Source organism: Lygodium microphyllum, chromosome 8 (assembly GCF_053477565.2).
Source record: "Lygodium microphyllum isolate KBCC chromosome 8, Lygodium_microphyllum_v1.1.10, whole genome shotgun sequence".
NCBI classification, from domain to species: Eukaryota; Viridiplantae; Streptophyta; class Polypodiopsida; order Schizaeales; family Lygodiaceae; genus Lygodium; species Lygodium microphyllum.
Genome location: NC_141142.1, coordinates 3393020 through 3420120, shown reverse-complemented (window position 1 = coordinate 3420120; position 27101 = coordinate 3393020). Strand labels below are relative to the sequence as shown.

Genomic DNA, 27101 nt, shown 5'->3' with positions numbered 1-27101 from the left:
TATATATTAAGTATGTCTTACTAATAAGAAATCAAGCCTTTTATTTGTTGTAACTGCTTTGGGAATGTTTCCAAAAGAGAAAATGGACATTAATGCATACTGACTTTAGACACATACCTTGAAATTAGTGTGCCAATAAAGACCTAAGGCAAAAAGACACATAAGTTTTTAGTTACAAATGACTTGGGGGTGCCATTGGTGCAAAATCAAAACTTAAATCAAGATATCATCAATACAAAAAGAAGACCAACTCTTGATACTATCAAAAGTACTAACACATCATAACCCAAAAGTAACTTAGTGCATACACTTCCGAAGTTCCTCTCTACAATGACTTTGCTACCTCTCAATAATTTAGTGCTTACACTTTCAAAGTTCCTCTCTACAATGACTATGCTACCTTGAAATGCCACCTAACTACTCTTCCTTTGGCGATTTCTTTTGGTAGTCCTTTGGGCTACGCTAATATAAGCTTTTTTTTTCCCATACATTGGTTCCATTCAATCATTTTGGTGGCTTTGAAATTTCAACCCAAGTTACTTGATTCTTTCCTCGCTTGATTTTCAATAATAATATTCACTTAAATTCCTTTTCTTTCTAGCATTGGCATTAGTTGAGTCCTAGCTTGCGTATCTTTCAACGTTCATGGTACTCTTCATCAACTTGTTCCCCTCGTGTTTCTTCATTTGATTCCTTAGGGAGGCCTCATAAACATATGCATGAAATGCAACCTTCTTTCACAATGTAGCTTTACTAACTACTAAAAAGTTAGTAGTTGTCATACCATGTTGATTCACCTCCTTATTTTAATTTCCTTTTGTACTTCACACTTTTGGTCTTTATTTCCTTAATTTCATTTTCAATTATGTTGCTTGTTATAGCCACCTCTCTTGCCAACTTTCCTTGGAGTTTCGCCAAGCAAGTCCTTCAAAATCAAAATCTCTACTTTCTAGCTGCAAACTTATTGATACAAATAGAGTGCTGAGAAAGTCTTTAAGTACATCTCATTGTTACAAGAAGAGCTCAAGTCTAGCCACAATCTCTATGCCCTCGCACCCTAGGGGGAGGTAACAAGGAAGATTAAAAACCTCTTAATCTCACTAGGGTACCATCCTCCAACTAGACTTGCTTACACATGCTCCAACTATACACACGTACAGAAAGATCTTTAAGAACTATTTTCACATGATCAGCTGCTTCCTTATTCTTTGCCATCAGTATGCCAAATCCCCCTCCACCAGCTCCTACGAGCTTATACCCGCAAGCCCAATCCGAGACCTTTTTGAAGACAGAATCGACAAAAGGATTGCTGCAATAAGGATCAAGCTCTTGGTGCAGTAACCAAGCCTTCAACATTACTTTACCAACCTCATCAAGATTTTCAGCCATGACAGCTTCCCTGCTTTTCTGAGCAAGCCAGGTGAGCTCCTCAATTGTAGAAATAAGAATAGCATCCCGTTGAAGATATCGTCGAACAACATTTTGAAGGACCTGATGAGCAAGACGCACCTGCAAAAGCGGACATTTGTTACCTTTGCCTTCACTGCACAACACCTGGGGCAAATGATGATCACAACACTGGAAAGAATAGAAGCATTGGAGCTGCTGCACATTTTTCCCCATACCTGTCCAGTATAGAAAACCAGTAGCCTCTCCTCTAGTTCCCTCAGTAAAGAAACACCAACTGGGATTAGATCTACTTTCAGCTTCAAAGGCCGTTCAGGATAGCTGGTTGTAAACTTCAGACCAGGATAAAGACCTCCAATCTGATCTTGCCACCCCCCTCCTGTTCCCATCAGTTGCTCTAAAAGCAAAACAAGACTTGAAACGTTTTGATCGCTGTCATCTCCACCCACAATTCGAAGAAGTCCCTTTACGACAGCAGCAGCCAGAATACTGGATGTACCCAGACCACTTCCCCTTGGTACCTTAGCCCATGTTCTTATTTCAAGGCCACTTTTACAAAATGCCGAAGAACCTGTGAGGCCAGTAACCAGAAGTGCTGATTTAACTAGTCGAAATGGATCATCAATACTAAAGGGAGGATGAATCGAAGCTGGATCATCAAGATGTAGGTACTGGCCCTCATCATCAAATATGGAAACACCCCCCTCTGAAGTAACAGAAAATTCTGCACCAACAGGTGCTGATTGCTCCAGAAGAATGGCCATGTTCAAAACAATTCCCTCCCGCTCTAAGCTCCAAGGAGGTGTATCACTCCAACCACCAACTATGTCAATTCTTACCGGTAATTCCACTTTAACTCTGCTTACTGGGGGAAGAAAGGCAGGCCTGATGGGTATCACTGCAACAGAAGAAAGCTGAAGGTAAGATTCCTGTCTGAAACTAAAGCCTTATTTCCAAAAGGAAAGTGGTTGATCATCCCAATGGGTGACATTTCCTCTCACAAGAAGAGGGGAAAATCTATAAATATAGGACCTACTAAAAGCAGCATTCAAAGTAAAAGTTAACCAAGTAACAAGGTTCATGCTATAGTTACCAGATATCGTTTAGCCTCACCTTGCTTCCTCTGCCCCACGGCAATAGCAGTCTCTGCCACAACCGCATCCCATACATTCTTTTCAAAGACAGCTGAAGCTTCCATATTCCCACTTGCTTTGCAAATATCTAAGCAGGCTTGGTAAACTCGGCTTCGTGGTAGTTTCAATGTATCCACATCTTGTGGCTTTGGGCAACAAGCAATCAAGCTATTGCATATATCTCTACCTGTGTCTAGTCCCTCAATGATATGATTGCATAACTTGGACAAGTCTCGATTTACACTCCCACTGGATAAACTAGCTTCAGCAAGTCCTAGCGATATCCTTGACTGGTGAAAGCTTAATTCACGACAAAGCTTTGCAAAATCAATGCATTTGTGTACTCCTGCCATGCTTACTCGCTCAAAGCTACGCCAAACCCTCAACATATAACCTGGATCACCTTTATAACTCTCCATCAACCACATTGCCAAAATTGTTCCCTCACCTGGTGGCGCTACAGCAAATAATTGTGCATTCCAGAGGTCTTTGTCTACTGTACCTGGCCATAATTCTTCCTCATCAATACCAGTTTCAAGAAGAAACGCTTTCCATGATTTTCCACAGAATGTCCCTGCTATTTGAGGAAGTTTGGGATTATCATGGACACTGCAGCATAGGGTGGCCTGAAATTCAGAGCCATGTAAAGGTACTTCCCAAAGACAATGCCAATCAGGAATCAGAAGCGGTAACTGCCCACAGTCCAAGTTGCCCATTCCTACAAGAGGATTTCTAATATGGATCCCTGAAACTATACAACGCCTGCCAACAGTGACACCAGATTTAAAAGTGCAGTTAAACACCAGTGTCTGATCACCCACAATTGTTGTATCATCAATTTCACTTGAAGCAATCACAGATGTGGGAGCAACTTGACTTGATGAATCTGAACAAAGTATCATGTGTCTCCTTCCAACTTGTCCCTGGCCATTGGAAAGGTGTTCCAAAACTTCATGACTAGTCCCAAAATGAAGAAAGGATAGCGGCCCTGAAAATGGCCAAACCAATTAGGCTCCAATGCATCACATTTACTTTAACTAAATAGGATGCAAGGAGAGTGAAGCTGGCAAGAGTTTACGGTCAATCAAAGGAAATTCGCACCCTCCAATATTAGATTTTTAGCAAATTTTCTAGCCATAGAGCCTTCCTACAAGACATGGAGTACATGCCACCCCCCTCTTTTTTCCTTAGAATGAAGGCTGATATATTCAAACTGTGACTACAAAACAGAGTATGCATAAGTTCAAGAATTTGCAGTACTTGTACGTAAAGGGATGAAGGAGAAAAAGCAAGGTACTGCTGCAAAGAGATGATTACTGCTGCTCAAGCACAAAGCAGTAATGATGTGCAGTACTTCAGGCAGTTACTTTTAAATAGCAGAGAGAGCTCCTGCCAACCTTTGAACTTCTTTCCAACAATACCTTACTTGAAACATTCAAACATATCAAATGCTATGCCAAACATCTATCAATGGATAAAGATAACAATTAGCCATTCTAACTTACCCAAGATGGCCAAAAACTGCTATAAAAATAGTCTGCAAAAACGAGAGTAAACAGAAGCGCAGGGTAAAGAATACGATGTACATGAGCTACCAAGCAACGACAATAAATACAAATAACACTCCTAATCTTAACGAGGCATGATCAGAAAAATCGATACTCCACACTTTGTACACATTAAAGCAACCAGAGACCTTCTGGAGTTCCAAACTTTCTTAGGCCTAGTTGCTGTCCTTGCAAGGTTCTACCTCAATCTGAAGTTCGAATCTATACTCTTCTACTTGTGGTTTAACTTCTGCTACTGGTATTTCTAATTTCTCCCTAAGTGACTGCTATATTGACTGGCCTGCTACTTGTTCACCTATTAAAAAGTAGCTAGTGCCCATGATAACAACTCTCTCCCACAGTTAAGACTTCAGTTGTCATCCTGTGCATATGATCAACAACCCCAGCTTGCCCAAAAAGTTTAAAAACTCAAATTATTGGCATTTTGCACACTCCTGAATCCAAAATCTATCACATGCCTTGACTGCCTACTGTCAGGTACAACCTGGAACTGCTGTAAAAATAGTGCCACTAGAATCTGAGGGATCCAACATCAGTGTCAATACAATGGGCAGTCAAGTAAAGCTAAGAGACCAATAAAGAGCCCCAAGCCGACTCAAAATGAGAGAGGAAGTGAGAACTCTCTCATTAGAGTCAAAGAAGCAGGGTGGTAGGCCTGAATTCTAGTAGCCGCATCTACTATGTGCTCATCGAGAACCATCGCCAATGTTTACACTGCCTTATGAAAGATTCAATGTCCTCTTGGAAATCTGCATTGGTCTGGGTAGCTCATAAGTGATTCACGATATAAAACCCATTCCTTCAATGTGAAAGATGTCCTGACACAAACTGTATGCAAAGGTTCCCAACGCTCTACTAAGTCTAGCATCTCAATTTACACCATGCATGAGGCATCTGTAGGAGAAAGTGGTCGTGTCTTTATGGTTGGAGACATCTCCCACCCTCCCCGGTGGCATGCACAGCCCAAAAAAAAAGTCCCTCTCTTGTGCACACCCTTTATATGACAAATAAAATCTGCTTCTGCACCAATAACCAGATCAAGAGACTAAATGCAATTATATGGCTCTTTTTTTTTTTGGAAGGAGGGGGGAAGAGAGAGAGAGAGAGAACGCATCATTCTCTCTCTCTCTCTCTCTCTCTCTCTCTCTCTCTCTCTCTCTCTCTCTCTCTGTGGGACTGAAAATGGAGCCCAGCAAAGGGGAGAGACTGAAATTCACCTACGAGCACAATAACTGAACAAAGTTTGCGAGGAAAGAAATTTGAGAAGCTTTCTGCCAAGTGGCCGTGTCTCCAACCACTTGTGGCAAGCTGGAACCCAAGCCGCAGCCAGTTCTTCATACAAGCTGACCTGAAAAGTCATAATCCATGTTAGACTAGGATAAAAGTTGCAAAAACCATAGTTTGCAAAATGTTTTTTGAATATGTCAAAAAGAAATGGGAAGTACTGAATGCTCAATGGAGAGAAACTATTATCCTGCACTCCCAAAACATGTCATCATAACCAATTTAACTTGACTTTTGATGGACATATATGCATGCATTTTTTGCTTGTAAATGGGATATCAATTTTTCCTGTTTGCACTACACACTCAAACACATGATATCCCCCAACACTGCCAGCCGTCTCCTGTCCCTAGGACAGAGCACCTATTAGAGGACCAGTGTGGCTATGGATGTTGCCTTGATTTTGCTATTTTAGACCATTAATTCCTGTTCTAGGCTTGTTGTTTTGTTCTGTGGCCCATTTTGCATGTTTCTTAAATGCAGACTTTCCAGCCTTGTGCAAGTGCCAAGAAACTACCAGCTTCCAGCCTTGTTTCTGACTTTAGTAGTAGAAAACTTCTGCCATCTCAGCCCATCCTACCCATTCCTGCAACTCGTTGTACTTCTCATGGGAGTTACACCTCTTATTTATAGCCCATGGGAGTTACCCTAGTAAGTGCATATTCAAGTTCTACCTAGTTCAGGGCCTTGGATGTTTCAGTCATGACTTGGTGGCTAGACCTTTGCATTCTTACCAACATGGAGACACAAAACTAGTGGCTTCTCTCCCAAGGTCAAGACTCAGGCATGCATATGCAACTTGGTCAGCATTGGAGCCCTGTCCCGAGATTGAGTTTCAGACACTAGCAGCTCATCCTGTCTACTGTTCTTCTTTACAAGTTCCTTTCAAGTGAAGTACTTGGATCATCGAGTAGCAAATCTCTCTCTCCTCCAAGGGCACCTTTTGGGCTTGAGAGGGGGTGTGGAGACACCCAAGTTATTAACGTTGCAGCTTTACCTCGATGCATTTCAGCTTGAACCTACTTTAGATCAAGCTCATTCAAGTTAAGCAAAGCAGCAACTCCAGAGTACAACCTATTACTCAAGAGGGAGGTAGCATTTCCACTCCTCAACTGATGGACAACTCATATATGTAGTGTATCTTGCATATATTAAGTTTGTATCCAAGGTATTGTTTGTTGACACTATTTCTGCCTTAAGGTCACTATTCATAGTACTAGTCACTGTGGTTGGTATGCAAATGAGTATAGTTTTTACCCTCGCACTAAGACTAAATATCTACATTGGATATGTGTGGTTTACATCTGGAGTGCGTTTCACATGAGTGTCATGTGAGACACCTTTCTTGACAAGCATTGTTTATGCTTAATTTATGCATTACTTTGCATTGGTGATCAAAACAATTTTGGTTTTTGATAAATGGATGCATCGATGCATCCCATGTGGTTCTAACAATAGTTATGGTTCATGTCTATGAATTATAACTTGGTTTTGCTGGCTAAAAATTTTAGTACGTAAGCAATAGCTCCAAATGTTGTTTGACTAAATGCCACATACTTTGCACTAGTATTTCTATCTTTCTGTCACATTGCAATCCAGCGGAGGATGATTAGAAGGATTTTAAGGGGGTCTATCACCAAGACCTAAATTTGTACAAGTTGCTTTGGCATATAGTCCAGTTGTGTGCATGTGAGACACACATGTGAATGCAAGCTAAATTGAGCACGGTAACAATCCAAAACCCCAATCAAGCAATCGGAGACATTGGCAAAAGTTATAATAGTTATATTGCATAGGGTGCCTAGTGATAATCTTGGATCTAGGCACTAAATGTACCCTTGGAAATGACTTGCAATATCCTTGGGCCTAGAGAAATTAATCATTTAATGCCTAGAACTAAGGCCAGAAGGATTGAAAGACTTTCAAGTTCAAAGGGCTTAGCATTTCAAATAGTGGAGACAGTAGCCTATTTGTGGGTAAGGCCAAGTGACTTTTTGAATTTCCACAACTAATCATTTCTAAAGGTTGAGAACTGCATTAGCAAGCGTACCACTTGGCGAGTGGAGAGAGAACTTGCCATGGAAGTGTTAGAATTTGCAAATTCTAGGCAATGCCCAATGTAGTATGTATGGTGTGGACACTTATTAAAGTGTCAAAAGTTGTGTCTAGGACTTTAAATGTAGTGATACTAGACTCTAGAGTTAAGTTAATCCAACTCTAGTTAGGGTATGGGAGCGTGGTTAGGTCTACCTTGTACTTTCATTTTATTGTGCAATCTTGAGCTAACATCCTCTCTTGAGCTCACATTGTCTATTGTTCATTGTCTCTTGTTTCTCTCTCCTCCATAGCTCGTTGAATCTCACATTTGGTATCAAAGCCACACACGGGTTCCGTCTCGTCAAACCCACACACGGGTTCCGTCTAGTCACCATCAAACTAATTGGTGCCACCCACTCGTGATCCATGTTACCACTAGCTTGGCCTAGATCTCGCAAAGGGGCTATAGTAAGTTCGAGGAGCCGATGCCACCAACTCAATCCACTAGCTACACACTATCCAAGACCAATTTGCCTGCCCTACTATAGCAACAACACTACCCACACCAGCAACAGCACTGCCCGCACTAGCTGCACCACGAATAGAAACTTCGCCTCAGCCTACTGCCATGTTCGCGCCACCAGTAGCACACTACTCCCGCACAGCCCTACCAATGCTGCCTTGTCCACCTAACCACCAGCACCACTGCCCCACCTACTACTTAGATTGCACCACCCACTACTCTACAATGCCGCCAACACAACCATCCATCTGGCCTCTGCCATTATCTCTGCGCTCCACCACAAAACCGCCTACAGTCTACCTTGCTAGTTGCGCCACCTCTACACCTCTTCGATTGACTAACAAACTTCCCAAGGAGATACAAACACCCGACAATTTAGGCCTCTTGCCCAATTTGAAGTCCCGTGCGCGAATCTCCACCCAAATTACCAACATTGTGCGATTTCTTTGACATTTGTGCAAGAAATTTGGGGCTTTTGCGATTTTTGTGTCCAACACACATCCCAAGGTTCAGTCCAATTGCTACTTCCTATCAATGCACATCTTGAGGTGGCATTTCATCAAATCCTAAGGCTGTAAGTTCAATTTCTCAAAACTTTCTCTAGGAAGTTTGGGGCTTTTGTGTTTCACTCATCCCAAAGTAGCAAACAGGTGCAAGTGCAGCATTCAGTTGCTGTTTGACACACATTTGACACAAAAATTGGTGAAAATTTTGGGGATTTACAACATTAAATTCCTGAGATTGACTTTCTAAGTACGCGTTACGAGGTACAGCAGTGTGTTGTTCTGAATAGTTTTCGCACGCTTTTCAAGGCATTTACAGCCAGATTTTACTTTGAGACAATTTAAGACTGTTTTGTGATTGCATAATCTATCTCGTGTTGGGATCCCGATACTCCTGTGAGTAAATTTTGCACTTTCAGCTTGGAAGTGTTTGGCTATAGTTTTTTTTATTGCAGCAAAGGCTCAACAAGGTCACAGTGATCGTAGCAACATTTTGGGTATCTTCACTGAAGAGGACAAACTAGATGGCACCAACTACTCCTTGTGGTCACGGTGCACAATCTACTTGTTGCCAAGTGTCTCTGGGACTTTGTGACCAGCATTTCAGCTAGACCAAGAGGGTTTCCACCTCAAATGCCTCAAAGAGGAGCTAGAGGACAGCAATCTGCCCCTGCTGCTGCCCACATTCATCCTACAAAAGAACAAAGGAAATGGAACTCTAAAGATGCACATGCCTTATCTTTGGTTGCTCTTTCAGTCAAGAGCACAATAATACCTCATATTCAATCTCGCAAGACCTCAAAGATAGCTTGAGATAAGTGCAAAATGAGGTAAAATTTCTTGCTTGAGAAGAGAATTGGCAAATGCACACATGGATAAGGGTGATGCTATGATGGATCACCTTACTTACATTTAGAATTTGAGAGAGCAATTATTGAATATTAGCAAGGCGATGGCATATGAGGAGATGGTCAACATCACCCTGAACTCTCTTCTAGAGTCTTATCATTTTCACACTTTATTAAATTTGTCTTTGAGGAGGGCACAATGGCCCCTCACATTCGTGGAGTTAACCAACCTCTTGTTGCAAGAGGAACAAACTTGAAAGAACATGGCTATGAGATTAGGTGATGTAGCTATGCTCTCTGGGTATAAAAGCAAGGGCAAAGGTAAGCAACATGTGAAAAATCAGCCTAAGGCTGATGTGAGACAGCCATCTAGCAAGGCTGCCCAAGATTCAAACAAATGGAAAAAGAAGGGAAAATGCCACTACTGCAAAAAGCCCGGCCATTACATAGACAAATGTTGAAAGAGGTTAGCAAAGGAAAGGAAAAAGGACTCTAGCTTGGTTGTCCATGAATCATCAGACACTCAATCTTTAGATGGTGACACTACAACCAACTTGGTTGAGGAGGACTATACATTTTTCATTTGCACCTATGACCCATCTATGGCTGATTTAGCATTTAGTGCTACTTACATGGAATTTTGATAGTGGGGTATCTAGGCACATCACTTCATGGAAGTGTTTGTTTACATCCATGCAATCAGCCCCTATGGGCAAGAGAGTTTCTTGTGTGAACAACTCTAGCTATGATGTATGTGGCATTGGTACAGTTGTAATCACTACTGCAAATGGGTCAAATTTTCAGCTTATGAATGTATTGTTTGTGCCTAGGATCACTATAAACCTTCTTTCAATTTCAACCTTCAATAAACAAGGCTTTCAGGTCATCTTTGAAGATGACAAATGCATTGTCAAAGGTAAAGAGCTCAATCATGCTCTTGGGTTATCAAGGACTTTGTACAAAGGTCTCTTTTTGCAAGATACTTATGAGAAGAAATCTCATCATGCTCTGACAATTAGTACACTTACTCCTATACAAAATGCGGAGCTTTAGCATGCTCACTATGGTTACATGAGCCTTGGTAGTCTAATGAAATTGTAGCATTGTCAAATGGTGGACGCTATGCCTCCTATTGATACTCCACCTCCCCATGCATGTGAGGGGTGTATACTTGGAAAAATGCACTACTTTGCTTTTAAGAAGGATGGTGCAATGCGTGCTGTCCAGAAAATGCAGCTCATACACTCTAATATGTGTGGTCCTATGCAAATGAGAGCACTCGATCATTTGTATTTTGTTACATTTATAAATGACTATTCTCATTACACATGGGTGTATGGTCTCCAAGTAAAGGTTGGATGTATTTATGCACTTCAAACACTTAGTTGCAAAATTGGAAGCAAAAACCAGTCTGAGGGTGCAGACCCTATTCACAAATCAAGGGGTGAATATATGTCTAGAGCATTTGAGACATTCTTGCTTGAGCATGTGATTACACATTACACCACTGTGAGGAGGACACCTCAACAAAATGGAGTGACTGAAAGAAAGAATTGCACACTCATGGAAGTGACCAAATGTATATTGAAAAGCAAAGGACTGCCACATAAGTTTCAGCTTGAGAGCCTACAATGTGCAAGCCATGTACTTAATAGGGCTTCAAACAAAGGCACTCCAGACAATCACTCCCTTTGAGGCATGGCATGATAGAAAACCAAAGGTTGATTACTTTTGGGTGTTTTGGATGTATAGCATAAACTCACATGCCTAAAGAGATTTTTGGGAAGTTAGATGATAGGGCACTTAAATGAAAAGGTTTTTGTCAGCAAATATGTCATTTTTGCTGAGAATGCAACCTATTCTCATGATCAAATTGAAATGCTAGCCACTTATGAGAATGGTGATGTCTTTGAGGCTCTTTTACCACTTGCATTGGGATCCGTACGTGCTGTAAATGCAGAAACAGATGTTTACAACAAGTTGCTGCTCCACCTACTCCAAATCAGCCTTGGTTGATCCTATTTTTCCTCCAACAATGGAACAAGCAGTTGAGCAAAAAAGGGCTGCTGTAAATGCAGCAAAAAAAGTCCCTATGGTTATTACTAACTCTCTACGAGAGTAAAACTGATGCTCCTCTGCCTCAACGCACTAGAAAGGCTACTAGGCAAGCCGCCCATGATCTAGGGGGCCACATTTGGTGGAAAATCTGAAAGTAGATGCTCTTCTCGATGAGCATGCATTTATGAGCTCACTTTTGGGTGAGGATGAGCCTACTTCAATTGATGACGCACAGCCACATGTACATTGGTTGCAAGCCATGAAAGAGAAGTTGGACTCCATTGCTACTAATGGTACTTGGGATCTTCTTGAATTGCCACTTGGCAACAAGGCTATTGGCACTACATGGGTTTTTAAACTCAAATGCAAGGCTGATGGTTCTGTTGACAAGTACAAGGCACGCTTGGTTGCTGAAGGATATGCTCAGAAAAAGGGCATAGATGTTGAGGAGACTTTTGCTCCTACATCCAGCATAAGTATCGTTAGACATGTTATTGCTATGGTTGCACATCATGGATGGAAAGTGCATCAATTGACCTACATAAGGATGTTTATGTATCACAATCTCCAAGGTTTGTGGTTAAAGGCAAAGAGCACTTAGTTTGCAAATTAAACAAGGCTTTGTACGGCTTGAAACAAGCTACACATGCGTGGTATTTGAAGGTAGATGCTTATTTGAACAGCAAAGGATTCAAGAACAATCAAACTGCTCCTACTCTATACATTAAGAATGAAGGGGAGACTTGTTGGCCATCATTCTTTATGTAGATAATATGTTGTTTACCAAACCTACAAAGGATAAACTTGTAGATTTTAAGGCTAAATAAAAGAATGCATTTGTGATGTCAAATATGGGCCTCTTATATTACTAATTGGGAATTCAGTTCACCAAAAATCAACATGATATCATCATGTCATAGTCACAGTACATGAAAAAGCTTATACATGGGTTCAACACGTAGGATTGTAAACCTATGAGTACTCCTATGGAGCCGAGGCTAAAGCTTTCTATCCAAGATGGTAGTGAGATGATTGATGTTGCAATTTACAATAAAGTTGTTGGGTGCCTTATCTATCTATGCAACATACACCCTAACATACAGTTTACACTCTCATGTGAGCAGGTTTATGCACATTCCACATACAGTTCATTGGCAAGCCGTTAATCGGATCTTCCGTTACTTGCAAGGTACTCAAACACATACCTTGATATTTTCCAAGGGGGGAGACTTGCAGTTACAAATTGGGCTAGAGACACACACACTTGGTAGTCTAATATTGGATATTGTTTTTTTCTTGGGCCGTTCATGCATTTCATGGCTTAGTAAGAAACAACCTACAGTGGCTACCTTGTCTTGTGAGGCTAAGTACAAGGCAACCTTCACAGCAACAATTGAATGTGTATGGCTATGCAGATTACTAGCTAATCTACAAGTTTTATTGGAGGCTCTTGCTCCCATTCTCTCAAACAGTTATGCTATTAATGTAGTATGAGATCCCGTGTTTCATGCTCGTATAAAACACATTGAGATTCACTACCACTATGTCAAAGAGAGATCTTACGCAAGAGAGATCAGCTTAATGTATGTTTCCACACACGAAAATGTTATAGACATTTTCAACTTACCACATCAAAAGTTTCAGGCTTTCCACAAGTCCTTGAACTTATCACCCTTTGGTGATTGATGATCCTTGTACTTCATCACATCGGCCCTACAAGAGGGATGTTTGAATTTGCCAATTCTAGGTAGTGCCCAACGTAATTTGTGTGGTGTGAACACTTATTTAGGACTTAAATGTAGTGATACGAGACTCTAGAGTTAAGTTAATCCAACTCTAGTTAGAGTGTGGAAGTATAGTCAGGTCAACCTTAGACCTTAGTTGTACTTTGTACTTCCATTTTATCGTGCAATCTTGAGCTAATACACTCTCTTGAGCTCACACTATCTACTATTCACTATCTTTTGTTTCTCTCTTCCCCATAGCCAACTAAATCTCACAAAAAGGTCAACCTATGGATATTGGTTATGGAAGGTGGAATCGAACAAAAGGAGCTACGTGAGCAAGCAATTGCTATCCTAGGATTTGCGATAGCAACAAAGCAGCCATCTCAAGCAAGAGATAGTAGATCAACAAGACAAGGGCCGCAGCTTTTTTTCCCACCTCAATGAGAGGCAGTGTGAGAAGAGGAGAGCTCGTCAACCACACTATGGATTTACCCCCTTTCATGTTAGAGATCATAGCCTGTCCGGACTGCACAGTCCAGTCGGACTGCCACGTGGCAGTCCGACTGACTGCAGTAGTCGGCTGCATTAAATAGTCGGCTGCATTTAATGCAGCCGACCTGCTATTTTTGGCGCCTAGATCCTGGCTATTTATAGCCGAGTTTTCAGTCTTCTGTCTACACTCTTCTGCTCGCAGATTACAGGCTGGTGGCTCGCGCAGATTCTGCCTCTGTTCGCAGATTTCAGACAGGAGAGTGCAGACTGCAGCGGACTTCGAGGTGAACAGCAGGTTGCATTGTCGAGGTGGAGACACGCAGTCCAGCGCACTGCGCCCGTGTATATATCTGCATATCTTTGTATACAGCACACTTTATACAGCAGATCTTCATCTTCCATTGTCTCTTGCTCTCTCTTCTCTCTCCCTGCGTTCTCTCTCTCTCAGTCCTACGCTTCCGCACCGCTACACTCTTGACATGGTATCAGAGCAGTGTTAAAGGGCTGACTGAGTGCAGAACCAACCTGAAGAGGAGTTTCTATTGCGACACAAGGCTGCGTTTTCACCGTTTGAGGGCAAGCAGGAGGGCTGCGCCTCGGAACAAGGCTGAAGCGAGAGTGGGTGTGCAGGAAAGGAGTCCAGGTGGTGGATTTGCTGCTGTTTACTGCTGTTTGACGAGGAGGAAGTTTGAGTTTTCAGCTTTCAAGTGCAGGTTTTGCCTTTTCATCACCTCCGGCGGGTGAAGAAGTTTCAGGACGCGGAAGAGCCCTAGCAGGCTGAGTTATCACAATCAGAGGGGGCTGCTTTTGCGTTTGTGAAGGCATTACAGGTGAAGATGTCTACCGAGATTGACGTGGAGTTCCAGACGATTATGGACCGGAAGGTGCCTGTCTTACCGGCTCTTCCCGCAGATCAGAAGCTCGATGGCGACAACTACCGCATCTGGCGTGTAATGATGTTGGCCATCCTTGAGTCCTACGATTTGGCGGAGCTTGTACAGGAGGAGATCGACCGGCCCTTGGTGAGAGATAAGTCCAAACTCTCTTCCGATGCTCGTGCGGAGTTGGCCAAGGCACAGTCTCACTGGGACAAACTAAATGCCAGGATTCGTTCCTTTCTTTTTCTGTCTTGTACTACAGCCGTGATAGCTCACATCGAGCACTTGACGGTGGCTCGGGAGATATGGCTGGAGCTTGATCAGATGTATAACCGGATGACCCTTATGAAGCGGGTTTCTTTGGAGGTTCAGATGCAGACCTTGTCCGTGAACAAGTCTTCTTCGTTGCGGGAGCACATCAACAAGCTTAGACAGCTTCAGATGCAGGTTCAGAATGCGGGGAAGCCGATTTCCTCCGAAGACATGGCGATCACACTCTTGTCCCAGTTGCTGCCACGATTCGGTGCTTTCTACTCCGCCCTTATTGCTTCGGGGCGTGAGTCCACTCTTCGATGGGAAGTGTTGGTTCCTATGGTCTTGGACCAAGAGGAACAACTAAAGGGACAGAATGCTTCCAAGTCGGAGGCACTGACAGGTCAAGCCTCTCAGAAGAAGGGGAAGGACCAAAAGAAGAAGAAGGGGGATAACAAGTCAAAGAAGGACAAGGACAAGGACAAAGAATCCACATGCCATATTTGTGGAAAGATTGGCCATTGGAAGAAGGACTGCCCTGACAAAGACAAGAAGGGCATCAACAAGAAGGATACGAAGGATTCTGGAGCGGTGGCTACACCCTCATCAGCTGCATTTCTTCATCTAGCTGTCATTGAGGACTCTACACCGAATGCTTCTGATGCTGCGATGACGGCTCCCCAGGCTCGAGAGTGGATTGTTGACAGTGGTGCCTCCCGGCACATGACTCCTTCATCAGATGGTGTTGCCCAGTTGCGACCCTCGTGTGGGCAGATTCTCATTGGAGATAGCTCTTCCGTGTCGATTGCAGGACAGGGTGAGATGCAGCTTATTCCAGATGGACGCGGCGGTATCCATACCTCAGAGGTCTTGCATGTACCAGGTTTAGGATATCGTCTTCTGTCAGTTCATAAGATTTGCTCCCTTGGACTTTTGGTGGAGTTTGACACTGAGTCGGTGCGAGTCCTTGATCGAGGGTCAAGGAAGGTTCTATCATCCGGATATGAGGAGAACGGCATCTATAAATTGAAGTCTTCCACCGCCCTCTCTACTCTTCTTCTTACCTCTCAGACACAGTCAGAGTTATGGCATGCTCGGTTTGGTCACCTCAACTATGATTATCTTCGGAGGGCGTCACGTGGACAGCTTGTTCAAGGGTTGCCGGACATAGTGGTGAGCCAGTAGCCATGCGTCTCTTGCATTCGTGGAAAGCAGCATAGGGATGCCATTCCCCACAAAGCTTCGCGGCGGTCTACTTCACCGATGGAGCTTGTTTCTACCGATCTTTGTGGCCCTATGAGGAACGAGTCCTTGCGAGGGAGCTCGTACTTCATGTTGATCGTAGATGACTGCAGCAGGATGACATGGGCCTATTTTTTGGCATTGAAGTCAAAAGCTTTCTTCCACTTCAAGGTTTGGCTTCTCTTTGAGGAGAACCGATCAGGCCGGAGATTGAAGACCTTGCGATCCGACAAGGGTGGTGAATTTGTTTCTAATGAGTTTGCTCGTTTTTGTGCAAATAAAGGTATTCACCAGGAGTTTCCTAATACCAACACTCCTCAAGAAAACGGCATTCTTGAACGAAAAAACCGCAGTGTGATCGAGATGGCGCGCACCATGATGGAGCACAGACAGACATCTCAGTTTCTGTGGGCCGAGGCTGTGGCTTCTGCAGTCCACATCCAAAATCGATCCCCCACTTCGGCCGTTGATGGGATGACACCTTTTGAGGCTTACTTTGGGACTAAGCCCGATGTTTCTTATTTTAGGGTCTTTAAGTGTGATGCCTATATTCACATTCCCAAGGCTCATCGTGATAAATTTGAAGCAGCTTCCCGAAGACAGGTATTTGTTGGCTACAGCTCCCAGTCCCACGGCTATCGTCTGTATTATCCCGTCAAGCGAGATGTGTACACCAGTCGCGATGTGCGGTTTGCGGAGGTTCCAGCCATACCAGCAAGTGAGGAGCATCCCGTTCTTGGAGATCCAGGGGAGAGTTGGGCTCCCGCTACAGTTCCATTGGAGCCCGCACCTTTTGATTCTGATTCTGTCTCTGACACAGAGTCTACTGTTCCACCGGTCACCCTCGAGGAGTTACCACCGGTGGATATCCCAGAGTCTTCAACTGATGGAGAGAGACGAGGGGAGGTCCGGCCTCCTCCTCGTTGGGCCCGTGACACACTCCGTGATTCAGGGATAGAGGGGGTCCCTGAGGAGTGGGGACCGCAGGATGGTCCGCGGCAGTCACGGAGGCACCAGGCACATTCTACGGAGCTTGTCTGCTCTAACTATTGTTTGATGACCCGTGTTATGCAGGATCGAGAGCCCACCTCCGTAACGGAGACTTTACAGTCCGCACCATGGAAGAAAACTATGGAAGCCGAGTTGGAGGCTATTGAGAGGAATAGTGGTCACTCATGCCACGTCCCCCGAATAAGAAGGTGATTGGCGTCAAATGGGTTTTCCAGGCCAAGTACCTTAGCGATGGTTCTTTGGACAAGCACAAGGCTCGCCTTGTTGCTAAAGGTTTTGCACAGCGCCCAGGGATTGATTGTCATGATACTTTTTCCCCCGCTGCTCGTATGGCGACTATTCGAGCTGTTCTTGCCTTGGCTAGGCTGGTGGCTCGCGCAAATTCTGTCTCTGTTCGCAGATTTCAAACAAGAGACAGTGCAGACTGCAACGGACTTCGAGGTGAACAGCAGGTTGCATCGTCGAGGTGGAGACACGCAGTCCAACGCACTGCGCCCATGTATATATCTGCATATCTTTGTATACAGCACACTTTATACAGCAGATCTTCATCTTCCACTGTCTCTTTCTCTCTCTCTGCGTTCTCTCTCTCTCAGTCCTACACTTCCGCACCGCTGCACTCTGACATTTCAAAGCTATTGATGCCATTAAAATCATCGTCAAAGTCACCATTTGTAAGATTCTCTCCTACTAATCTTCTCTCCTCTTAGTAAATCTAAAGATATTTACCACTGTTTTGCTAGACTCTAAACCTGATTTTTGTTGTAATTAGGGTTTCTCAACCATATTGGAAAGTGTGCCCATAAATGCGACCTTGTGATCGAAGGGATTGCTCTAAATCTGAAAATTTGCAGCATACCTTAAGAAGATTGTATTTGTTATCTGTAGACAAGTATTTCTTTACAACACCTCCCTTAGACTAGATGGAGTCCCCAGATACAACAATTCTTGGGCTGGTTCCTTCTTGAGCTTCAGAGGTTCTGCACATCATTACTTTGATCAGGCAGCCTGCAAACAAGGGGAGACAATCGCCGCTCATAGACTTCCTTCAGACAGTGATCACACACTATCCACAAACAAAGAGGGATGACACTCTAGAGAGCTCAGGAGATCAGAGCTGCACGCCAATTGAGGGTGCAAGGATATCAAATACAGAAACTACACCAAAAAGATTAGGTCTACAGTGGCACGAGCAACACCTAGTAGCCTTGAGAGACCAGCCCATATGCTATCTACACACCATCTCATCAAGGATGTATCACAATTCAGATACTATACCACTGATCTTGACTTGATGGAGTTAGATAGGATTGCCCCACATGATCATATCATTGATTATTGACATATATAGTAGCCTACCACTCAGTCACAGCTGGTCATTTAGACTCCATCCACCCACCCCATTTATCCCTACATTGACATTATATTGTACATCACTTTGCCCTATATATCACATATTACAATTTGCATCATATGCTTTGATATCTAGTGCTTACCACCCATTGTACATGGTTATGTCTCATACGCCATTTTCATCTCTGGCTGATTGCATTGAGCTGGAGATGTTAATCTTTCTCTTCTTTTTTCGTAATAGGTAACCGTATTAACTATGACAGCTTGTGGTGCTGATATCTACCAGTGGGAGCAACTTGGCTGATATCCTTTATATCAAAGCCACTTCAATAAATTAATCAAATACCACAACTAATCACCACAGTTTGGAAAAGTTGGAGAGATACAAGGTGATGAGATTCTATCAAAAAAATTATGCAGGAGAGAAGGTACAGCGATAACAGGGAGCAACTGACAGAAGAGATAAAAAGACACAAAGAGAAGGCAACCTGCAATATTTTAATTACCTCTTTTCTATCTTGCACAAGTACTAAAGTAGGATCCAGCTCTTCAATCGCAAGCTCTACCAAATCATTCCATGCTTGTCCCACGACTGTGAAAATCCCTGTATCAAGTAGCACAGTGCCATCTTTCCTCATGGCACCACAATCAACAAGCTTGCTGGGTGTAGGCTTTTGTAGCAGATTCACAACCGGCTCCAGTTCTCGACTGTATAAAGACATCTTACAAGAAACACCATTGATCTTATCCAATGAAGATGCCACGATAACACCATGGTTAGCTGCTACCTCAATTGTGGTGGGAACAGTCACAACACAGGCTCCATCCTCAGGTGTAACTAGATGGGAAAAGTCAAACAAAGGAAGGACATCCCCTGTCATAATGAACAAACCTCCTGCAAACGTAGAAAAACATGTGTCCATAATTTGAGAAAATGCATCCCAAGGTTCTAGTGGCTATGGTTATTTTGCAGATGCAGCAAAAAAAAGGAATGGAGAGTTTGTAACATTTAAAGAGATTTGGATGCACATGTATATGAATCACAAGAAAGAGATGGAGAAAGTATTGGAACTAGAAAATCAGTACTGATTGATTTTGGACACTCCAAGAGGCCCATCAGGTGTTATGGAACAACAACATTTACAGTTTATGTTCATTATCTTCCTCTGGTGAGTTTATTAAATCAGTGCCTTATTGGAAAACGTAAAGTCTTTGGCTGTTATGACACACATGCAGAGGCCGTGGCAAATATGCTTCATTATCAGAAAACTCCAGCAGTTTCAAGAACAATTACAACCATTTGAGAAATCGGCAGAGCTGCAACCCAGACATCAATGACTCAGTACTATGTAAGCAGTTACATCCCCTCGCACATTTCATATTGTGTTAAATACTTGTCATTTAACTCTCATAACCATCATCGCTAATATCCTTACAGTGATTCATTATATCTTTGCAGATTTCAAACTCTAGGCACCTCTAAATAAAGCTTGAGATTAGATGTTAGCCTCATCTTTAAGAAACATGGGCATAAAACAACGCCAAGTAGGCAATGCTAAAAGTCTGCTGAATAGAGCATACCAACATCAAAGCACCAAATACAGTAACAAGAAGAAATCTAAGAGCAGCAATTCCAGTAACCCTCATAACCTAGGGTAGCTGTGCAATTCTAACAGACTGCTCAACTTGTTCACCAACTTAGGCCCAACACTAGGGAGAGGACACCTGCATCATAAATTCTCATTAATCTACTTAGAGAGAACCATCTTTGGCTTACTAACTACTGGTCTTAGAAGCTGATAACTAGAATCTATGCACTTTAGCCATATTTCATGAACAGGACTTCTCCATTCTAACCAACCCATCAGGTAATCATAAGCTTGATAAACATAACATACTAGCTACAGTTTTTTGAAATACTCGGGAAAAGGAATACAGACCCTTGGCTTTTATCTTTTCAACAGCAAAAGATGAAATGGCGAGAATATGATCAAACAAACAAGGAGTGAGTCTGTCTGGATCTTCATCAGCTAGAAAAGGCAGAGGCAGAAAAGCTTTTCCCATTGGATTAGCCCAAGGGACCCGCTTTGAATCTCCCCCAGCATGAACCAGTAGTACACTCATCTTTGAAATGCAGGCTGACGTCTCATTACTTCTAAGGATTGAAGCCTCTTCCTGCATGTAACAAGACAAACTTTTTAAACAAGTTTGAAATCCTTGCCCATAGCATTTGCATTACGACTTAATCATGTTAACCTTCGAGCTTATTGATACTGCCAATCTTAAACATATAGAAACTGGACTGGAGCAAACAGCCTTCTCTTAAGTTCACATAATTCTTCTGTCAATGAAAAAGTCAAATGTCTAGAAGGAAAGTCAAGAAAAAGTGTGTGACTACTTACGAGCAGATGCAGATAAAACATTCTATCATTAAATGACTCTGAAGAGGTAGAACTATTGATTCAAGTATCAAGGAGACTAATTTTACATTAATCATTGATGCATGTTTCAAGGGAACACATCTAACAAAACACATGAAAATGACTGACTGATCCACTGATGATATTGCTAGTCAGCCAGACACATAACGTTTATCACACTAAAAGTACTGAAAACTGCTCAGCCGGCCTGCTGCATTTGTGGCTTTAGTGCTGGCTATTTATCGCCCACCTCTCCCACACTCCTGTTGTCTTCAGCTGTGGGGATTAGGGGATAATCAGAGCACTGTTGCTGGTCATCTTGAAGGCAATGTACCCTCTGTTGAGAAACCCAGTCATTCAGTACATTTCTTCTACTGCATTCCAGTGCAGGTCTCCTTCATATATTGCCACCTGAGCAGCAAAGACAGTGAAGTCATCTTCAAGATTTGGCTCCATTGGATCAGCTTGATTCATTGAGCATGATTCAATGATTCATCATTCATCGTCTTCTTCACTCTTCTTTTGAGTTTCTGAGTTTTTCTTCTCTTTGTGTTCCATGCATCAGGTATCATATTTTCATGCTCCATGCAATAAGATGCATCCGATGTGCACGAAGTCGCCTCAAGCAAATGGAAGCTCTAAGACCCCATGCCACAATAAGCCCTCCCCATTTTCAGGTGCATTGGCTTTCACGGCCACCATTTCTACAAACCACTCCATTGAGAGACAATGGTTGTTGGGTACCATCTCCTCATCAGTCCGCTCCTTCCAGAGACAGTGACTATTCAACTCCTTCCACTCCATCAACTTCTCCACTCCACTGAGAAATAGTGGTTGTTGCCCACCCCTAGCTCCCTAGGAGCTATCTATTTCCTCATCTCCATTGTATTGCTCCTCGAACACCAACTCTCATGCACGCATCAAGGAGATTTTGTGTGATACTCCTCCCTCCACTCCCTCCTTTACTCACGATCGAGAGGCCACCTTTGAGTTCTATCGTCTATTCCATTAGAGCCCCAAATACCTTATTTAGCACCACTTGTCATTTTTCCTTCGTCATTAGAAGTTTTGGAGGTCATGATCAATGAGTTTCTTGATTCCTTATTTCTCTTAGAGAGGGATGATCTTTCTTCTACTTTAGAGGAGGATCCCATTCCTTCAACTTCAAAGAGGGTCCCCACTTATCATGCAATTCTTCACACGTCCTATCAACAACCCTTAATCTTTTTGGGGTGGTTGACATCTCTATGCCATCTCACCCTCTTATTGTCATCAATAACCATGATCTACAAGTTCTTCCTAGTTTGGGGCTTGGGATGCTTCAGCCATGGTTTGGTGGCTAGGCCTTCATTTACATTCCAGCATGGAATAACAAAGCTTGTGGCTTCTCTCCTAAAGTTGAGTTTCAAGTTCTATCAACTAATCATGTCTATTGTTCTTCACTACATGTTACCTTACAGGTGGAACACTAGGATTCCAAGTTTGATCTTCTTTTCTCTCTCCTCTTTTTTGCTCTTTTTTGGGCCTAAGAGGAAGTATTGAGAATCCCAATCATTCAATACATTTCTTCTACTTCATTCCATTTGGTTTCACACTGACAGTCCCAAAAAGGATTGGGCACCCACTTCCTAGGGCACCACTCGAGACAATCTATGCCTAAAAATACAACACTAACTCCCCTCATTCCACATCTCTCACATTCATTCATTTTGACACCCTCAATCATTCTCTCCCACATTCTTCCCCCCTCTAACCTCTCCACTATTGGTCACACCCTGCAAGAAGGACATTGCAATTCGTAGTTCCTACTCCCTTGCTATTAGGCACTCTATTCCACATCATCCAAGCTGCGTTTGGCTGCACAATTCCTCATCCAACTGCCCATGACCCACAAGCTACTTAGCCACCCTCCTCCTTTGCTAGTGTCATCATTCTCCACCTTGCAACGGCCTTTCTAGGCTACATTTTTCAGTCTAGCATATTCCTTCTACTGATGACAATATACTCCACTTGACAACACCCCTCCCAAGCTGCATTTTGCAATCTGAACCCCTCCTAGCTTCGGCATCAACTCTGACAAGTACCTACTATCTCCTATATTTTATATTTTGCAACTTCTAGGCATCTGAGGGCTGCGTTTGTGCATCTAGCAAGCTGCCCTACTAATTTTCATCTTTCAAAGTACATGACTATAGCTAGTGATCTTCTTGTCTTCAATGGCCCCTCAAAACAATTTTTCGCTCCCTCTATAGCTAGCTCTCCCTTCCTTCATCATTTGGTATTACCTTCTATAACCTACTACCCAAAGGACTACATTTCACTCCCTCTATAGTGCAAGTTTCCTTCAGATATTGCCGCCTGATCAACTAGGATATTGGAGTCATCTTCAAGCTTCGGCTCCATTGTATTAGCTTGATTCATTGAGCATGATTCACTGATTTATCATTCATCATCGCCTTCACTCTTCTTCTTCTGAGTTTCTAAGTTTTTCTTCTCTCTATGTTCGGCATTCATTATTCATTCATTGTCTTCTTTAGTGTATAGTGTCTCTAAGTTAGCCTAACCCTAACTATGTTCTTTATCAATCTATGCTTTGTCATACAATTACGTTTATTATCATAGATGAGTATTTCTTTGCATTCCCTTCAAAGAACCATCAACTACGACAACCTTGAACACCCTGTGTGGACTTTCTGCACAAGCAAAGAGTGCCAAAGGACTGGCACACCTTAATAAGGAGGATATATGTCTAGCAAATACAAGGACGGCTGAAAAATGAAGCAAAAGTGAGCCAAAAGTAATAGCTAATATTAATAGCAATGACCATAAATAGCAAAAAGGAGTTCACATGAAGTTGTAGATGCAAACAAAAGGCCAATCTAGCCCTAACTTTGCCAAGTGCTAAAAAGGGTAATTATTAAAGATGGCAACTACCAAAAATAGCAAATGGTGTTCAAGATGCTGCAAATATGTTTGGCTCAATTTGGTGCAATTTTGGACTTTAAATCTAAACCTTCGAGAAAAATAGAAATAACTATATATGCAACTCAAAATCCTACAAACAAGCCACGAAGGCCTCGACCTAGATTTGAGTATTATAAAGAGCCACATGAGGAACAAGAACGTAAGGCATCTACCCATATAACCCTAAGTATATAATGAATGTGTAAAAATGAATAGAGAACTATTCTTGAATATGCAAACTTTGCAAAGCTCTTGTTTCTTATCCTCTTCTCCCTTTTGCCTCTTCCTTCCATCATAATTAGGGAGTGAGGTTGAGAGTGAGAGAGGGGAGAGCTTGAAAAAAAGGTGTATGTGAGATTGAGAGAGACTTCCCCTCTCCTTCTCTTGCTTCCCTTCTTTTTTCCTCTTCTCCCTTTCTCTTGCTTACATGTGCTATAATGATGGTGGCTCAAATAGAGGGGGCAGTGGCTTGGAGCTTCCTACAACTTGCACAAGGATTGTATGGCTATTAGATCTACCTTTCAGCGACCTATACTACAACAAGAGAGGTGAGTGAAGGTAATCCAACTACAAATAGGCTTCTTGAGCTTCCTTGTGTTTTCTCGCATTCTCATGCATAGAGCACAAAGAGATCACTAGCTGACTCATAGCTTGGAGCATGAGACAACTAGGTGAGAACTAGTTGTGCCAAGAGGAGGATGCTTAAAGGAATAAGCATTCTCCCATGACCTAGGGATTGAGATGGAAACCCCAACACCTCTACTACTCAGTGTGGTTCACTGTATCTTGTACCTCATTGCAAAAGTTACTATAGCTATTCATTCATTTTCACTTATTTGAGCATTTCATTATTGTTCGAGGATTTTGTATTCTTTGTGCACTTTCTTAGCTCATTTGTCTTCACATCACATAGCCTCCATTAAGCCTGGATGGGTGGATACTTACAATAGCACTCTTCAAAGATCAAGCCACAACCAAAATGATGACCGTGTAGATGACCACAACTAGGCATGGTCTCAATATAGAACTCCACCAATAAGAGCTCAAACTAAGAGAGATTGCATCCTATGGACAAGAGAAGTTACGTCTCATGCCCCCCAAGTGCACATGTTCTCAATATAGAATTCCACCAATGAGAGCTCAAACTAAGTGAGATCGCATTCTTTGGGCAAGAGAAGGTTGTCTTAGACCCCAAATGCACATGGAGATGCCATTGGAGCCACCTCAAAATGTAGAATGTTGTGGATTCAAGAGTTTATCTCACTCCATCACCATCAAGGACCCCCCAGAAGTAACTCCACCTAGAGGTATAGATGGAGTTTGTGCTTGGCAAGTGCCATAATCAGCATCCCAATAGATCCAAGCATCGCAAATTTTGCCTATAGGCATCTATCAGGGCTTTATAGTGTTGCTTAGTTAGTCAACAAATTCATTGATCACGCATACTTTTTGATGCAAAGTTGTAACGCGAGCGTGTTGCAAGTTTCACGAGATAAAATCATCCATGTAGGTTCATACAAGCTTTAAGAGAAAGGCTAAGTCTCACAGTTTGACACTCCACTATCAAAGTCTATTCAAGGAGCCTATCTATTCAGTGTAAAGGAGGGAACAATCAAGCTTTGAGAAGGGAACCATCAATCTTTACAATCTTCCTAAATTAGCCCTACATCTCTCTTTCGCTGAATTTTTCAAATGTTTCCTGCAGATTCTCTAGGCAACACATCCACACATGAATGTTCGCACTCAACATGTAGTAACACAATAACTCCATTGATGTGGATTAATCTCTAATATGTGGCATAAAGTTCCCCTGTAATACCTTTTCATTTGTCAGACTGACCATGAAAAACACAAAATGTGCAAAATGTTTCTTGCAGTTCTCTATGCAGCACATCCATGCATGAGTGTTAACACTCGACATGCGGTAACACAAGAAGTCCATAGACGTCAAATAACCGCTAATATGAGGCATACAGTTCTCCTGTAATAACTTTTCATTTGTCGGACTGATCATGAAAGACCTGAAATGTCCGTCACAGCAAGACCAATCATGAAGGACGTATTATGTTCATCACAGCATGGAAGAGACAGACTAATGAGCAGGTGAATCGGCTCACAGGTATTGAGACATCATAGACATGCGTGCTTATGGCATATTATGCCTCCAATTCAAGATTCATATATATCACAAGAGCATCCAATCAATCACTTGTATTTCTCGACCTTGTTAGAACCTTACATCTTGCGGCTAACGAAGCAAAGAATGGCGAGCGTTGAATGCGAAGCCACGAGCAGATAGACAGTGACTCACCTGTGATGTTGATAAATGGTATGCTAAAGAACGGATGGCATGCAGAGTGGCTCCGCCAGATCCAATGCGGATGCCTTCAGGATCTGGAACGGCGATGGCGATGGTGGAGGCCTCGATGGTTCCCATTCGCTTGGCCCGGTCCAGGTGCCATTGGTAGAGAGAAGCTTGCTGCGGGCTGGCAGCCGTGAGAAGGATGGCGTCCCAGGTCGGCACGCGAGACGGACACCTGGTGGACAGCCGCAGACGGTACCACGCTTTTGACAGTACAGCACGTGACTCGTCTTCGCGCTTCGCCATAGCAAGGCTCTCTTCTGCGTTTTTCGCTATTTGTACTCCCGAGTCGTGACTTTTCTGCCTTCGGGCACTGTCATTCAAGCTCTGTCTTCCCCATATCTACCGCATTTTGCGCCATAAAAGGATGACGCAGCCATGATCTCAAGACTCTTCAGAGGTCTCGGTTTGAATTGCAGCAAATTGTGTATATTTTTAGGTTTTCTAAGGCCGAAGCTTTTACCCTCGAGACTTGGACGTCTAGGTAGGATAAGTAAGCGAATGATTTTCTTCTATAATAGTAAAATAATTGTTTAATTAGAGAGAGAGAGAGAGAGAGAGAGAGAGAGAGAGAGATAGAGAGAGGGGGAGTAGGGAGGGAGGGAGACAAAGGAGAGAAGTTCTTTATGTTTAGTTTTTTGAATTTTCATGTTTAGTTTAAATGTTAAATATTATATCAATATTAAATATTTTCCATTTATTTATTGTTTCAATTGTTTGGTTTCCTTTTATTTTATTATTAGTAAATGCGTACTTATTGTTATTATTAATGATTGTTAATTAGAGAGAGAGAAAGAGAGTCTAAAGATCCAATGCTATATATTCATGATGCTAGGTATCAAGTTCCATTAAAATTTCTTTAGGAGTCCCCCTCTTTAGCCCTTGTCTAGCCCTTAAACAATTTGTAATGGGACTTGATGCCTAGCCTAATTGATATTTTACATCGAATATAAAAGAGAGTGCATGAAACATTGCCCCTAACCTATGTATGTGGCAAGCATGTCTATGGTGCATGTTTATGACCCTCATGAAATGGCTC

The 27101-nt window shown here is 42.6% G+C and overlaps 1 protein-coding gene across 2 annotated transcripts; it reads right to left on the bottom strand.

Moving 5' to 3' along the window:
- Nucleotides 1–896: 896 nt before the first annotated feature.
- FKGP (L-fucokinase/GDP-L-fucose pyrophosphorylase) lies at nt 897–26487 on the bottom strand. Of its 2 annotated transcripts, XM_087682488.1 has the most exons (7): nt 26012–26487; nt 20257–20491; nt 18823–19211; nt 5330–5456; nt 2521–3528; nt 1626–2305; nt 897–1509 (listed from the first exon to the last, which is right to left on the bottom strand). In XM_087682488.1, exons 1-7 carry the CDS (start codon nt 26306–26308, stop codon nt 1120–1122), a joined length of 3126 nt encoding a protein of 1041 aa, XP_087538614.1. In that variant the 5' UTR covers nt 26309–26487; the 3' UTR covers nt 897–1119. The 2 variants fall into 2 exon arrangements, with proteins under 2 accessions (XP_087538614.1, XP_087538615.1); XM_087682489.1 differs by lacking the exon at nt 20257–20491 and having other exon boundaries at nt 26012–26131.
- Nucleotides 26488–27101: the final 614 nt, after the last annotated feature.